Source organism: Hypanus sabinus, chromosome 6 (genome assembly GCF_030144855.1).
Source record: "Hypanus sabinus isolate sHypSab1 chromosome 6, sHypSab1.hap1, whole genome shotgun sequence".
Taxonomy (NCBI): Eukaryota; Metazoa; Chordata; class Chondrichthyes; order Myliobatiformes; family Dasyatidae; genus Hypanus; species Hypanus sabinus.
The window spans coordinates 55,902,074-55,918,969 of NC_082711.1; the positions used below are offsets into that span (position 1 = coordinate 55,902,074).

Sequence of the window (16,896 nt, forward strand, 5' to 3'; positions counted from 1 at the left end):
ATCTTGTATTGTTTTATCAACAGTTTTCACCATATGTTAATGTGAAGAGTGAACAGTAAATGGTTAATCTTACTGCGATCTGGTTCTTATTGACTGTGGTTTATCTCGACGTTTAATTCGGCGTTTCGTTACACGCGAAGGAGAACGTTACAGTGAAAAAGCGGCATTATCAGGTGTTCCAAGTGCTGCAATGTCAGCTCGATCCGGGATCAAGTCGATGGCGCCCAGCGACAAGGGCAGTAAACCGACATCAAGTAAGTCCACCCAGGCAAGAGCCAAGGCAGAAGCTGCCAAGGTGCGACTGCGTTACGCCAGACAAGAAGCAGTTTTGAAAGTGAAACAGGCCACCAGAGAAGCTGAAAGGGCCACCAGAGAAGCCGAAAGGACCGCCAGAGAAGCCGAAAGGGCCGCCAGAGAAGCCGAAACCCAGTTGGAAATGGCAAAAATATCGACAGAGTTGCAAGTGCTGCAGCTAGAAAGAGAAGAAAAAGCTGCCATGGCGGAAGCAGGGTACATAGAAGAACTTGAAGGGTCGCGTGATCTGACCGAAGCAAGATCTACTTTAGAAAGGACCAGACTGGAACGCACAAGCGACTATGTACAATATCAAATAGGCTCGTCTCCCCTCTCCATACGTATTCGATAACTTCCCCAGCTACGAGGAACCTCAGAGAGTCACGATTGCATCACATCCATACGAGGAAGAAAATTTACCCTCGCGGCTCCGTGATGGTCAAGAATGAAAGAACCGACAACGCTCCTTCACCCCCACAACAGGACGGCGGGGAGGGAGAGGCTCACTCCAGGACAACAATTGTCAGCTCGAACTGTACAGAAGTTTGCGGTCAAACTCAGTCAAGCCATTCTTGTTCCAAGAGCTGCCTCACTAAGGTGTACCCTAAAGAAGCACAACAAGACATTACCAAGCGTAAAGTAACCGACGAGACGCTAGGTCAGTCAGTTTTCGTTCAAACCGAGCACGGAAACAAACTTGCACAATCAGCTCAAGATACCATTTCTTTAAAAACCAAAGACACCAAGGTCTTCAGAGATGAAGCAAATAATGGGGTTGCCCCATTGCCTTTCAGAGAACCACACCAGCGCTCACCAGATAACAAAGAGCAGGCAGTCAAACGGTTCACGTCCTTACGGAAAACCCGGAAAAGGAAACCTGAGATGCAGCAATGCACCCGATTGGCCCACGAGGTACTGTGCACCCTAATGGCAGAGGTCACAGCCATTATAAACGCACAATCACTCCTACCTGTGTCTTCTGACCCAGAAAACCCCTTTATACTTTCCCCATCAACGCTCCTTACGCAGAAGGCAGGAGCACCTCCTCCACCAGGAGACTTCTCAGACAAGGATTTGTACACAAAGCAATGGAGACAAGTCCAGGCTCTGGCAAATCAGTTCTGGCCTCGCTGGAGACAAAAATATCTACCTTTGTTGCAACAGAGACGAAAGTGGACAGAACCCCGCAGGAATCTTCAAGTTGGAGACTTAGTCCTGCTCAGGGACAAGCAAATCGCCCGAAACAGCTGGCCAACGGCCAGAATCACTGCTACATTCCCTAGCGGGGATGGACATGTTAGGAAGATCGAATTGAAGACTACCGACCAAGGCGATGTGAAAATTTACCAAAGGCCAGTTACAGAAGTTATTCTACTTCTACCCAATGACTGATTAAGAGACTAAGTTTTGTACTCTGCTCATTGTGACCTTACGAAGGTCAAGCGGGGGGAGTGCTGTCTTTACGACAGTTATTTAGTTTATAATATTTTTGCTTAGTAATTCATTCGATAGTATTTTCTAGTTATAATTAGAAGTGTTTAAAGTATATTCATTGCATGTAAAATATATCGGCATGCGATGACGTCACATCCGGTTTCGCCGCATCTTGTGGGAAAGTACCGGTTTGAAATTAGCGTGAGGGTGGGGGCTCACCACGAGGCACACCTGAGCAGAAGTTGTTTTGCAGGCATGAGAAATCACAGTGAGAGCAACGCTATAAGTTAATAGATAATCAATATATTGAACTAAGATGTTAATGCCGATCCTGTTAGAAGTAATGACGGTCGATAATGTTTATGCTTTCGTTAGTTAAAGAGTTGCGGATAGTTTGCATGGAAGTGTATTTAAAGTAGTCAATGGAGCAGGTAAACTCTCCCTGTAGACTGCACCTTAGTGTAATGTAGTTATAGTCACCTTTGCAAGTATTTACAATTGAAATGTGATATTAAGGAAGGAACAAATACTGTATCAATCTTGTATTGTTTTATCAACAGTTTTCACCATATGTTAATGTGAAGAGTGAACAGTAAATGGTTAATCTTACTGCGATCTGGTTCTTATTGACTGTGGTTTATCTCGACGTTTAATTCAGCGTTTCGTTACACGCGAAGGAGAACGTTACAACAGTCAATCTACTATGTTGTAAATTAATTTTCAAAGCTTTAGAGATTGTAGAAAATAAAGATTTCCAGAACGATTTTAATGCAGAACATGACCAGAACATATGTGACAAAGTAGCTACTTCAGTTTTACATCTTTCACAATAGTTATCTATACTAGGAAATATTTAGATAGTCTCTCCTTTGTTAAGTAATAATGGTGTACAATTTTAAATTGAATTAAACAATGGTTGGCACATACAGAAGAATTAATCTTTTTCACAAAAATGGAAGCCAATCTTCATTAACAAAGGTCATATTAAGTTCTCTCTCCAGATCTTGATTAATCTTTCGTGATAGGTTCTCTTTTTGTGACAAAAATAAATTATAAATTATACTAATGGAACCTTTCACTAAGGGATTCAATTTCAAAATGGTATCCAACAAATCAGATTCTTGTAAGTATGGAAACTTAGGTAAATATTGTTGTAAAAAATGTCTAACCGAAAAATATTGCAAAAAATGTGTATGAGCGAGAGAATATTTGTTAATTAACTCCTCAAAAAGCATCAATCAACCATCACAAAGTAAATCTGTAAAAGAATGAATTCCTTTATTTTTCCATTGAAGAAAATTGGGGTCAGTTGTTGAAGGTTTAAATGAAAAGTTTTGATATAAAAAAATAGATAACTTGAATTGTTTAAAATTTTAAAAAATTACAAAACTGAACCCAAATCCATAGGGATTGTTTAATAACTGGACAGAGATTTAAATTTGTAATTTTAGAGAGCTGTAAAGGTAATGGAGCTCCTAAAATTGAAATTAATGATATTGTTTAACAGCTTTTAATTCCAAATCAACCCATAATGGTTTTTGGTTCTTATCAAGCCAATATAACCAAAAACATAATTGTCTAATATTCACAGCCCAATAATACAGTCTTAAATTAGGAAATGCAAGTCCACCATCTTTTTTAGATTTTTGTAAATGATACTTATTAATTCTTGGTCTCTTATTGTTCCAAATAAAAGAAGAAATAAGAGAGTCAATTTGATTGAAAAAATTTTAGTTAAAAAGATAGGTATATTTTGGAAAATGTATAAAAATCTAGGTAAAATCATCATTTTCACTGCATGAATATGACCTATTAAAAAAGAGTAAGTGGATTCCATCTAGAAAATAGTTGTTTCATGGAGTTTCATTAAAGGAACTATATTCGCTTTATAGAGATCTTTATATTGTTTAGTAATTATAATACCTAAATATCTAAATGTATTAACAATTCTAAAAGGAATGTCATTGTATATACTAACAGGGACATTTAATGGAAACAATTCACTTTTATTCAAGTTAAGTTTATATCCTGAAAATTACCAAAATCTTTAAGTGTTTCCAAAAGATTAGGAATTGATTCCTCAAGATTTGAAATAAAAACCAAAAGATCATCTGCATAAAGAGAAATCTTATGTATTGTTCCATTCATAGAGATACCATGAATATTTTTAGCTTCATGTAATGTTATAACTAAAGGCTCAAATTCAAGTTAAATAATAAAGGACTTAATGGATATCCTTGTCTAGTGCCATGAGAAAGTGAGAAAAAAGAAGACCTGCAATTATTAGTAATAACCTTGGCAATAGGATTCATATAAATCATTTGAATCCATCTATTAAAATTATTACCAAAACCAAATTTTTCTAATACTTTAAACAAATATGGCCACTCAACTCTATCAAATGCTTTTTCTGCATTGAGAGAGATAACACATTGAGGTTGTTTAGATAATGAAAAATATATAATATTCATCAATCTCCAAACATTAGAGGAAGAATAACATGCCTGTTTGATCCATAGAAATGATTTTAGTTAAAATGTTTTCCAAACAATTAGCCATTATTTTTGAGAGAACTTTTGTGTCCACATTTAATAGCAAAATAGGTCTATATGATGAGCATTCAACAGGATCTTTATCTTTTTTAAGAATTAAGGAAATAGATGCTTCATAAAAAGAAGGTAAATTACCCTTCTCAAAGGATTCATGAAATATTTCCAAAAGATACGGAGAAAGTGACCTTTCAAATTTTTTTGTAAAATCCCACTGAATAACCATCAAGTCCAGGAGCTTTACCAGATTGCATTGATAAAATAGCTTTCTGAATTTCATGCTCGGTAATTGGAGCATCAAGCATCTGTTGATCTTCAAGAGAAAGCTGTGGAAATATAATCTTAAGTAGAAAAGCCTTCATTTTAGAGGAATCTGCAGGAAATTGAGATCTATAAAGATCAGAGTAAAAATCTTGAAAAGTATTATTAATGTCCTCATAATTACTTACTATATTTCCATTATTTTTATGAATCTTTCAGATTTGTCTTTTAGCTCTAGCTGCTCTTAATTTTATCCCCAAAGATATAAAATTGACTTTTCAATTTAGGCAAATATCCTTCAATAGGATATGTTAGTAATAAATTATACTGTGATTGTAATTCTACTCTTTTAAATGAAACAACATTTGGAGAGATTGTATTGATGTTATCTAATTCTTTAATTTGTTTAGAGATTTTATCTCATTCCAATGTTGTTTGTTTCTTCAGCTTAGCTATATACAAAATAATTTGACTGTGCAGATAAGCTTTTAATGTATCCCAAATTACTAACTTAGAGATGTTTCCTATTTCATTAAAGAGAAAAAACTCTTTTATCTGAGCTTCGATAAACTCAACAAATTCTGAACTTTGTAATAAATGTTCTGGAAAACGCCAAAATGGTCTGGTAGAAACAACAACTTTCAATTCAAGTATTGAGTTTAAAGGAGCATGATCAGAAATAGCAATCGCATCATACTCACATCACTGAACATTGAATAAAAGTCAAGGGTCAACTATAAAATAGTCGATTCTCAAATATTTATCATGTACATGAAGTATTCTCTATCACGAGGGTGCATATGTCTCCAGACCTCAATTAAACCGTAATCAATTAAAAAGGAATTAATAAGTGATGCAGAATGATTAGGAAGTTGATATTTGGATGATGACTTATCCATTAATGGATTTAGAGAAGTATTAAGATCACCACCAATTAATAACATATATTAATTTAAATCAGGTAATAGAGCAAAAACAGTTTTAAAAAATGAAGGATCATCAACATTTGGTCCATAAATATTAACCGAAACCATTTTCCTATTACAAAATATTCCTTTAACAATCAAAAATTTACCATTAATGTCAGCTATAATAGCCTCCTGATTAAATGGAATATTGGAATCAATAAAAATAGAAACACCTTTAGTTTTACTCTGGGAATTTGTGTGAAACTGAGGACCCTTCCAATATTTAAAAAATCAATTTTTATCACATAACATGATATGCGTCTCTTCAGCAAAGATTATATCAGGCTGGAATCGGTTAATAATTTTAAATGTTTTCTTAGAGTTAATAGGTTGATTCCAACCATGAACATTCCAAGTTAAAAGATTTAGCTGTTTAGATATCATCGTGGAACTTTGTATCTAAAAACAATAGTTAGACGCATGTCAGGATAAGGTAGTCAAAAATGGCGGAGATGAACAACAATAAAAATAACTAGTGTATGCTCCAGGATTCCATAATGGGGATAAAAAAGAAAAAAAAATCCCACTCAAACTACAAAGCCCAGAAACAAATCAATATCAATCAACACAAGCCCCAAGAAAAGCATAGATGCAGTACAGATACAAACTCCGCCTACCTAAATAAAAAAAAGAGAAAAAAGAATCCCTGTATCCCTCTACCGAACATAAATCTCATTACAGTTATCATGGATCTCAATATGATTATCTTGGAAGGAAAGTGCTTTTCTTGTAAACATTAGTTTACAACATTTATAACATTAGTTAAGGAAAGAAAAACACATCTGAAACAATTCTTGAAATATTTGCACAGAAGAAAAACAATCATCATATTTAAATTGTCTGGTCTATCTTTGAAACACAAAGAAATCCAAATAATTACTTTAAAAAATCTTTACAAAAGCATACAATACCAAAAAAAATGATTAATTCATTTAAATGCTGCAAAAAAATTCTAAATGGCTCAAACTTATTACAGTCTTCAACAATTCTCCGTCTATGTCTTCAAAAATTGAAGCCATCCAAACCAGTCTTTTTCAGAGATAAAAATGTATTTTAAGGTAAAGACTTCTGTAACCATCAAATCTTCCAATCTCATCACTCTTTACACAGGAAGACAATCAGGCCAATATAAATCATTCAAGCTTCAGATTTGTCATCGGATGCGTCGAGTAAAGAATTAATAAAACTCAATGCTTTGATTGGATCAGCAAAGGTATAAAAGCCAGACTTTTTAACAAAGAACTTTAATTTTGCTGGATATTGGAGTAGTGGGAATAGTTTTTTTTCATATGCTGATTTCATAGCAGTTGCAAATTCTGCATGCTTCTTAACAACTTCACGAAATAATATGATTAGAAATAGTCAACATGGCTTCATCAAAAGTAGCTCATGCCTTATGAGACCGATTGCATTTTTTGAGGATGTGACATTGATGAAGGTAGATCAGTAGATATAGTGTATATGGATTTCAGCAAGGCATTTGATAAGGTACCCCATACAAGACTTATTCAGAAAGTAAGGAAGCATGGGATCCAGGGGGACCTTGCCTTGTGGATCCAGAATTGGTGTGCTTACCGAAGGCAAAGAGTGGTTGTAGATGGGTCATATTCTGTATGGAGGCCGGTGATCAGTGTGTTTCTCAGGGATCTGATCTGGGATGCCTTCTCTTCATGATTTTTATAAATGACCTGGATGAGAAAGTGGAAAGATGGGTTAGTAAATTTGCTGAAGACTCAAAGGTTGGAGGTGATGTGGATAGTCTGGAGGGTTGTCGAAGGTTACAGCAGGACATTGATAGGATGAAAAACTGGACTAAGAAGTGACAGATGGAGTTCAACCCAGATAAATGTGAGGTGGTTCATTTTGGTATGTCATATATGATGGCAGAATATAGTATTCATGGTAAAACTCTTGGCAGTGTGAAGGATCTGAGGGATCTTGGGGTCTGAGCCCATAGGACACTCAAAGCTGCTGTGCAGGTTGACTGTGTGGTTAAGAAGGCATATGGTGAATTGGCCTTCATCGCCCATGGGATTAGGTTTAAGAGCCGAGAGGTAATGTTGCAGCTATATATGACCCTGGTCAGATCCCACTTGGAGTACTGTGCTCAGTTCTGGTCACCTCATTACAGGAAGGATGTGGCAACTATAGAGTGGGTGCAGAGGAGATTTACAAGGATGTTGCCTGGATTGGGGAGCATGCCTTATGAGAATAGGTTGAGTAAACTCAGCTTTTTCTCCTTGGACCTGCGGAGAATGGGAGATTACCTGATAGAGGTGTATAAGATGACGAGAGGCATTGATCATGTGGATAGTCAGATGCTTTTTCCCAGGGCTGTAATGGCTAATGTTGCAGAGCACAGTTTTAAGGTGCTTGGAAGTAGGTACAGAGGAGATGTCAGGGGTAAGTTTTTTTTTCGCAGAGAGTGCTGAGTGCATCATATGGGCTGCCAGCGATGGTGGTGGAGGTGGATACAATAGGGTCTTTAAGAGACTGCTAGATAAGGATGTGATGCTTTGATAAACAGAGGGCTATGTGTAACCCTAGGTAATTTCTAAAGTAAGTACATGTTCAGCACATGAAGGGCCTGTATTGTGCTATAGGTTTTCTATGTTTCAATCAATCTAACCTTTCCCTCCCATATAGCTCTCTATATTTCTATCATCCATTGGCTGATCTACAAATCTCTGCAATGTTCGTAAAGTATCTTCCTCTACCACCATGTTCCACATACCTACCATACTTTGTGTTAAAAAAACATAGCTCCAACATCCTTCCTATAATTATCTCCAATTACCTTAAAATTATGCCCCATTGTATCAGACATTTCCATCCTTGGACAATGTCCACTCGATCTATGCTTCTTGTCATCTTGCACACCTCTCATCCTCCTTCTCTTCAAATAGAAAACCCCCAGATTGTTCAAACTATCCTCCAACCCAATCAATGTCCTGGTAGATCTCCTCTGCACTCTCTCTAAAGTTTCCATATCATTCCTACAATGATGTGACCAGAAGTGAACACATTATTCTACATGTGCTCTAACCAGTTTTATAGAGCTGCAGCATTACTTTGGAACTCTTGAACTTAATTCCCCAAGTAAGAAAGACAAATACACTATGTGCCTTCCTAACCATCTTGTGTGGCAACTTTGAGGTATCTAGGCACATGGACTGCAAACGAAAGTGAACCTATTACAATCTGAAATATTTTAAAAGGGAGTAACAGAGTTGATGAGAAGTGAATGTTTTTCTGGCTTGGAAGTCTGGAACAAGGCATTATTTCAATACAAGTAGGTCATTCAGGCACAAATGAGAAAGGAAACGAAGAATACAAGAAAATGGAAGTTGTACATCGGGACCTTTAGCCTACCCCCAAATCCTGACTGATCTGTGCTGTTCCTTCATATGCATTGATATTGCATGTGCCTGAATAAAATGCTAAATTTAAACCAAAAGCATTGCAGATGAAGTTCAAAATGCTATTTGCCTTCTTTACTGCTTGTTGGTCCTGCCTGATAGTATTTTGTTGTTGATGCAGTAGAACAGCTAGATTCCTCTGTAGTTCATTCACTTGCATTCACTTTCCATTTCAATAGACATCTTTTTGGTTTACTACAGTGCATAACACCCATAATGCCCAACATTAAATTCTATTTACCAGGTTTTTGCCCACTCACTCAATGTAAATATCTATGTCCATTGTGCAATCACAGTAGCACAGTCATAGAACACAAAAAAGGACTTTCTCTGTGGCTTAACATAGAAGACACAGTTCATTCAGACTTGTGGCTGTTTTGGAGCTTTGAGCAGCAGCCAATCAGCATGCAGGATTTAGTAGCTAAAGCAAATTAAAGTAAGGCAGGGGTAAGCCATCGATGCAGTGGCAGAGGTAGAGTGGAGATTGAGTTTTTAGCTCCTCAAGGTTTCCATGACGAGAAGTGTCAGTAAGAGAAAGCAACAAAAGCTGTAGATGGACTGTTTCCACCTCCTTTCTTATGTTTGCTTGGTTGGAACAGTGGAGATGCCAGACGGGATAATGGAATGGTCACCGCGCGATCAGAAAAAATAATTAATATGGAATGTATACATAAAGTGAATGGTCACTATCTTTTACCCCGTGTCAAGGAACCATAAGATTGAAGGTGAGCAGCAAATTTTTTGCACAGTGGGTAGAATATGCAACCACAAGATGTGGTAGAGGCAGGTAAATAACATCATTTAAAAGACATTTCAAGAAGTATGTGGACAAGAAAGTTTAACAGGGATAAGGGCCCAACACAGACCAATCTGACTTGTGTGACAATTTAGTCGGCTTGGACAAGTTAAGTACACAGAAATCCTCTTTGTGTTCTATGACTCTGTGCTACTGTGATTATGCAATGGTTATGGATACTTATGTTGAACAAGCAAACAAAAGACTGGTGAATGGAATTTAAGTGGGAGAGTATGAAGGTCATGCACAACAGTAAATCAAAAGTAGATATCTATTTCACGTCACATGGCGGTGGTAATAAAGTGATTGCAAGAGAATGAACTGCAGAGGAATATAGGTATTCTGCTCCCTGAAAAACAAAATGCTGGCGGACAGCATTCCACTATATCATAATTTTTATCTCATTGGCAATCTTACTAAGCATTCCAACTACATTGTTAGTAAAGATGGTAAACAACAGTGGATCCTGCACCAATTCTTGCAGTAAACTGCGGGCTTAAAGCTTCCTTTCTGAAAAGCAACCCTCTGCTACCACCCTCTGCTTCATTCCAGCAAGCCGATTTTCTATCCAATTGCCCAGTTCACCCTGAGTCCCATGTGATCTAATGTTCTGGACCCGCTTGCTAAAGTCTATGTTGACAACTGAATATGGCCCTGCTCTCATCAATATGCTTGTTGCCTCTTCAAAAAAAAAATCAAATTTGGGAGGCACAGTATTCCATGCAAAGCCATGCTGGCTATCTCTAATCAGTCTTTGCCTTTTGAAATGCAGTTCATTCAGAATTCCCTCTGGGAAGATTCCTTATTGCAACTTGCCCTTCCATCTAGTTTGTTTCATTGCAAAATTTAGAAATCTTACCTACTGTCCCTTTCTCCAGATCATTAATACAAATAGCGAATTGTTGAGAAAGTTGATGATGGTTTGCATGGACATTAGTAACACTTTGACAAATTCTTGCACAGGGTCTGGCCCAGAAGGTTAGGGCACACGGGGCAGCCTGGCAGCGTAGCATTAAAATCATTAGCTGGCAGGATGCACAGGGGTACTGATGTCAGAACTTTGGAATGCAATTTCATAACTCCCTGTAAATAACAAGATAGGTCAATAGGGTCATGAAGGTGGCATTTGGCATGCTTGACTTCAGAAGCTGAGGCACTACCTGTAAATATTGAAATATTATTTTCTCATTCTACAAAACATTGGTCAAGTTACATTTGAACTATTGTGTTTAGTTCTGGTCGCCACATATTATAGCATTAGAAGGAGTAGAAAAATATCATCAGAGGGTTTTAGTTACAAGTAAAGATTGGATAGACTGGTTTATTTTCTTTGCAACCTCGGAGGCTGAGGGGTGATGATCAAGGTTTACAAAATCAAAATGGATACAATCTTTTTCTGACAATGGGGTCTCTAAAACCAAAAGGTGCTGTTTTAAGGTGAGAATGGAGAAAGTTAGAGGTCTGAAATGAAATTTTTCACATGGTATTTATATGGAGACAGCTGCCAGAGGAAAATACATTTCAAACGTAGGGATTGACACAGATAGTCATCACAGTCAGCATGAACAAGTTAGGCTGATGGATCCGTTCTTTCAGCTTGGTCTCTATACTCATTAGCCCAGCTCCTTAAGGCAAGTATCTCATGTGCTTTCATGTGGTCTTAACTACCATTGCTCTTTCCTTCAGGGACCCATGTGTTCCAAAGTCGACCTATTCCTCAGTATTTCCTATTGTACTACCATTCATTAAATGTATCCTGGCTTTATATTTTTCACAAATTATATCATCTCACTTTTTCCAAAACTAATTTCCATCAGCCGTTCAATGTTACTAACAAATGTCCCTGATAAAATTACAGGAATGTTTATCATCTTTTGAAATAAATCCAATTGGTATTTTGGCCTCGGTGTAAGTACCCAGGGTCAATATATTCCAACAGCTATGATGCCAGTTTCAGACCAATGCAGTATCTTGGACAGAATTTAGAACAAACGTTTTAGGCTGAGAACTTATTTTTCTGTAGTTGCAGCAACCAGAAAGCAACAGAGGAAGGAGCCAGCACTATAAAAAGTTATTTCTGATTGGCTTAGCTGCCACATACTGTACTTCACTCATAAAAAGAAGGGGGATGAGTGGCAGGGGAATGGGAACCACAACAGTAGGGCAATAGGTGGTAAGGTTGAGATGGTGTAACAAGTAAGACTGAAAGGAGAACAAAGGGCAGCCTTTGATAAACATGATAAACATGGTGCAACTGGGGAGCTGTGTTCGATTTCTTTCAACACTAAGAGTGTTATGGAGAAGGAAGGTGAACATGGAGCCTGGATCAGCAAATGGAATGATGGTGTATTTGCTATTACAGAGACCTTAATACACTATCGACAAGACTGGCTGTTTCATACTTTCCATGTGATGGAAGCAGTTGGGGGGGGGGGGTTGTAGAATGGTAGCACTATTAATAAGTGAGAATATCTCAGAGGTACTCAGAGGGGTCATACTGAAGGAAAGATGCAGAAACAATAGGGTTGTCAGAGTTGTGGACTTTAACTTTTCCAGTATCTATTGGAACTTCCTTAATGCAAGAAGTTCAGATGGAGAAGGGTTTCTTCAGTGGCTCCAAGAAGAGTTCTTGAAACAGTATATGGAGAGTCCAAATGAAGGAGAGAACATACTGGACCCAGATCTGGAAAATCAGGTGACAGACTTCATGGTGGGTGAACAGACCATAACAGGACAGTCGCAAGTGAATAATAGATGAAGACAGACAAAGAGGAAGATGGAAATAAAGAGGCAAATGGAGCAAGGTGGGGAGAGGGGAGAGTGAAGATTGAAGGCAGTCGGTGAAGGAAGGTGGGCAAGAACACAAAGGGTTAGAAGTGCTATACTCTGAGAATTAAGTAATGTGATAATGGGAATTATTAAACCATTAGGGGAAAGTTGAATGCCAGTTAAAACCAGAACCAGATAAGGAGAAAGGGTGGGGCCAACCAATATCTAACTGTTAGTGTGTAGTGGGCGGATGGAACCAGGAGAGGGAGGGGGATGAAGATGGATGATTGGGGGCTGGGAGAGTGTTGAGGGGAAGTTGGCCAGTGGAGGATTTGGAGAGCAGGAACGGTGGAAGAGGAAGAAAGAACACACCAGAGAGGAGTGTTTCAAAAATTAGAGAACTCGACGCTTATTTCACTTGGCTGTAGAGCATCCAGGTGGAATATGAAGTACTGCTCCTCTAGTTTGCTTTGGCTTGATCCAGCAGCAGAAAAGGCCATTGTGGGAATGGGAAAGAAAATTGAAATTGCTCCCTGGATGGTGGTCTAAGGTCAAATGTTACACTTTTGAGACTGCTAGGGTAAGTGTCAGGGTCAGGAAGGGGTGAGTGGGGAAGAATTAGTGAGCCAGGGGATTATGGAGAGAGCAGTCCCTACAGAAGTCGGAAAGGGGTAGGTAGGAGATATAGCCTGTGTAGGGTTCATTGCCAATGGCTGCTTCATTCCTTTGCTTTCTTTGTTTCTGCAATTTAATGAACTTTCTCATGAGTATTCTCAATATCTGAAATTGTACACCTGTTTAGTGCTGAAGGTATCAAATCTTCAAAACCCACTGGTTGAAGGATTACTCCATTACATTGACTCTTGTTCAAACACCCCGGTCATGAAGTGTTGATTCTGCTGCTATCCAGTCAAGCACTGTAAGAATTTTAAAATAAACAGAGAAGGTGCGGGGAGGTGAGTAAGAATCACTGGATGGAGAAACACAGTGAAGTTTAAATAACCCTTCAACAGATTAATCCATATGAATCCCCTTCTGCTAAGAGTTTTGAGAGTGAATGTTACGTGGAAGATGACGCCAGTGAAATATGTAACAAAGGGCGATATTCATCAGACAGTTTACAAAACAACTTCCTTCACTTCTTTTTTCTTTCAAATGTGTTCCTGGTACTGTTGGAGCCAGTGGTCTTCGATTTGGTGGTGTGTTTTTGGGCCAATTGAGCAAACTGTTGCTTTGTTGTCTACAAGGGTATTCCATGAGGTATTGATCAAAGTATGTGGCCTGGAGGCCAAGATGTCTGGAGAAAGTCTGCGAGCCCATAATTGACTCCATTTCTCACCTATCTCACCTATAAAAGAATCAAGGAAGTTTGAAATAATAGAGATGAGAGCAGAAGGCAAGCAGGTGTTCAGCACCATCTCCAGCAGGTGACCAGTCTCTCTCCAGCTCACCTGTTGCTGGCAGAGGAAGGTAGGTGCATGTAATGGTCTCCCTCTCTCTTCCTTTCATCTGCTGCTCCTGGATGAAGGTCCTTGCATTCAAATTATCTCTCTCTCTCTCTCTCCCTCTCTCCCCCTCTCCCCCTCTCTCTCTCTCTCCTTGATAGAATGCACCCTTAGGTTCTGAAGGTAGTAGCTAGAGAGATTTTGGTGGCAATAACAATGATCTTTCAAGAAGTCATAGATTCTGGCATTGTACCAGATGACTGGAAACTTGCAAATGTTACTCCACTATTTAAGAAGGGTGGGAGGCAGCAGAAAGGAAACTATAGACCTGTTAGCCTGACATCAGTAGTTGGGATGTTGTTGGATTCAATTGTTAGGGATGAGATAACGGAGTATCTGGAGACACATGACAAGATAATCCAAAGCCAGCATGGTTTCCTGAAATTGCAAGCGGGGTAGACAAAGGAGATGCAGTTGATGTGGTCTACCTGGATTTTCAGAAGGTCTTTGACAAGGTGTAACACATGAGACTGTTTAGCAAGATAAGAGCCCATGGAATTACCGGGAAGTTACTAGCATGGGTGGAGCATTGGCTGATCAGCAGAAAACAGAGTGGGAATAAAGGGATCCTATTCTGGCTGGCTGCCTTTTACCAGTGGAGTTCCACTGGGGTCAGTATTGGGACTGTTGCTTTTTTCAATGTCTGTCAATGATTTGGACTAATGGATCTCTGGCTAAATTTGCTGATGATAAGAGCAGGTAGTGTTAAGGAAATGGAGAGCCTGCAAAGAGACTTAGGTAGATTAGGATAGTGTTCGCCAACCCGTTGATCATGATCAACTGGTCGATCTTTGAGACTTTCCTAGTAGATCCCAAAAAATAGATACACAAATGCTGTTGAGAGAATATTTCCAGGTTGTGGGGTTTTAGTTCTGTTCTCTCTGCCCAGTGCGTATGTGTGTAGCTCCCCCACACTACACAGTGTACTTCAGTGGTCCCCAACAACCCAGCTGCGAGGAAATGATATGATTTGGCAACATGAAATGATATGAGTCAGCTGCACCTTTCCTCATTCACGCCCCTGTTGAACTTGAATGCACGCAAGGTTATCACCTACCTAAACACAGTGATACCCTCAAACGAGGGATCACTGGTTGGCCTCGGGTAAATGGCCACCTCACGCGGCCGGCAGGAAGTGCCGTTGCTACTCGACTGGAGCGCGGACAGATGGGCGCCACCTCTGAACCTGTTTAACACACCGAATGTCCGTGGGGAACTCGGTGCTAAAGTATTCGCAGACCTCATTCATGCTCAATTAATTAGAGCAGCTACCTCACTGCAATCTATTGAAAGTCTTCCCTACAGCCAAACTTTTGGCGGCCAATAGATCCTACTGGGGGGGGGGGGGGGGCGGGTGTGCACCCTGTCGCACTCCTGCTCGCTCGCTCGGTCAGTCGCTCTCTCCAGACTGTGACCGCCACAGCCCTCTGGCTCTTACTTTGTCCTCTCACCCCACCCACGACCAGCCACACCTGGCCAAGGCATCTGGCGGTGGATGGGAGGCTACAGTTCGGGCCCGGAGGCTGTCTAATGAGGCAATGAAGCCCTCAAAGTGACTTCAATACCCTGAGTCCAAGCACCCTGCACTTAGAGACAAACCCGTTGAGCTTTCTCAGGGGAAAAAACTTGAGCAAGCAGGACAGAAGCTAAGTGCTAAGAGCCACGTAAACTAAATCGCGGTATAGACTAGTCATAAGGAACCTGCTTTGAGTATCGCTGTATTCTGGTTGTGTTTAACACCTCCCCCCCACCCTGGTCAGCCGGTCCTCAAGAATATTGTCAATAGTAAACCAGTCCATGGTTCAAAAAGGAGGGGTGACCCCTGGTGTTTATACATTATTTCTACATCTGGGTTGTGGGGTTTTACTTCCAGTCTTTCCTCCCCGGTGCGCATGCATGTAACTAATCAATCTGGGGTCGATCTTCTTTTCTTTTCTTTTCTTCTTTTTCAATCTTTTTATTGATTTTCCAGTAAAGAATATACAAATCAGAGGAGAAGTTTAGCAAACAGATAATACAAAAAACCATATAAACAGCAGTAAAAAAAGGAAGTATACATTGTCAAAATCAGATAGGTAAAATGTTACGCTGTTATATATACAATATAATCAAAAGAAAACCACAACTCCTCTTGACAATTATAAAAAAAGATTGGAAATTTTATTTAAAGGGAAAAAACCCACTAACTAAACAGAACAAACAAAAAAAAAAGGAAAAGAAAGATTGGACAGTCCATTTGAGGTTAAAATTAGAAAAAAAGAGAAAGCAAGAAAAAAGAACATCCTTCCAGTATTCTCCGAACCTTCATGGATAAGGATTCTCCCTAAAGAGAGTAAAGAAAAATAAATAAATAATAAATAAGTTAAATCATCCAAAAATATTGAATAAAGGGTCACCAGACTTGTTCAAAATTAAAAGATGTATCAAATGTCCGACTTCTAATTTTCTCCAAGCTTAGACATGACATAATGGAGGAGGGCCAATAAAAAACAGTAGGTGGAATAGTCTTTCCAGTGTAGCAAGATAGCTCTCCTAGCCAGTAAACTTGAAAACGCTATCACATCTTGAGCGGAAGCAGACACTCTGCATGTTTGCTCTGGAATGATCCCAAAAATTGCTGTAAGTGAATTGGGTTGAACATCCACATCTATTACTTTAGATAGTATTCCAAACACATCCTTCCAAAAATTATTTAAGCTTACACATGACCAAAATGTATGAGTTAGACATCTGTCACAAAAAGGGCTTATATTAGGAAAAATATGCGCCAATTTATCTTTGGATATATGGTCCCTGTGTACTATCTTAAACTGAATTAAGGTATGATGTGCACAGATAGATGAATTATTGACTAGATAATAAATTTTACTCTGTTGATTATCTGAGAGTGAATGCTGAAGT

The 16,896-nt window shown here is 38.9% G+C and overlaps 1 protein-coding gene across 10 annotated transcripts in view; it reads left to right on the forward strand.

Moving 5' to 3' along the window:
* Nucleotides 1-16,896, forward strand: part of LOC132395483 (uncharacterized) — a 221,060-nt gene that overhangs the window by 160,569 nt on the left and 43,595 nt on the right. For 4 of the 10 annotated variants that reach the window (XM_059972174.1, XM_059972173.1, XM_059972175.1 and 1 more), the window contains one exon: nt 24-2,307. The exons of the other annotated variants lie outside the window; for them this stretch is intronic. In XM_059972174.1, the coding sequence (XP_059828157.1) occupies nt 730-1,686 (957 nt within the window). In that variant the 5' untranslated portion in view covers nt 24-729 and the 3' untranslated portion in view covers nt 1,687-2,307. Of the gene's footprint in view, nt 1-23; nt 2,308-16,896 lie in introns of those variants that run through there. 10 annotated transcript variants of the gene reach the window in all.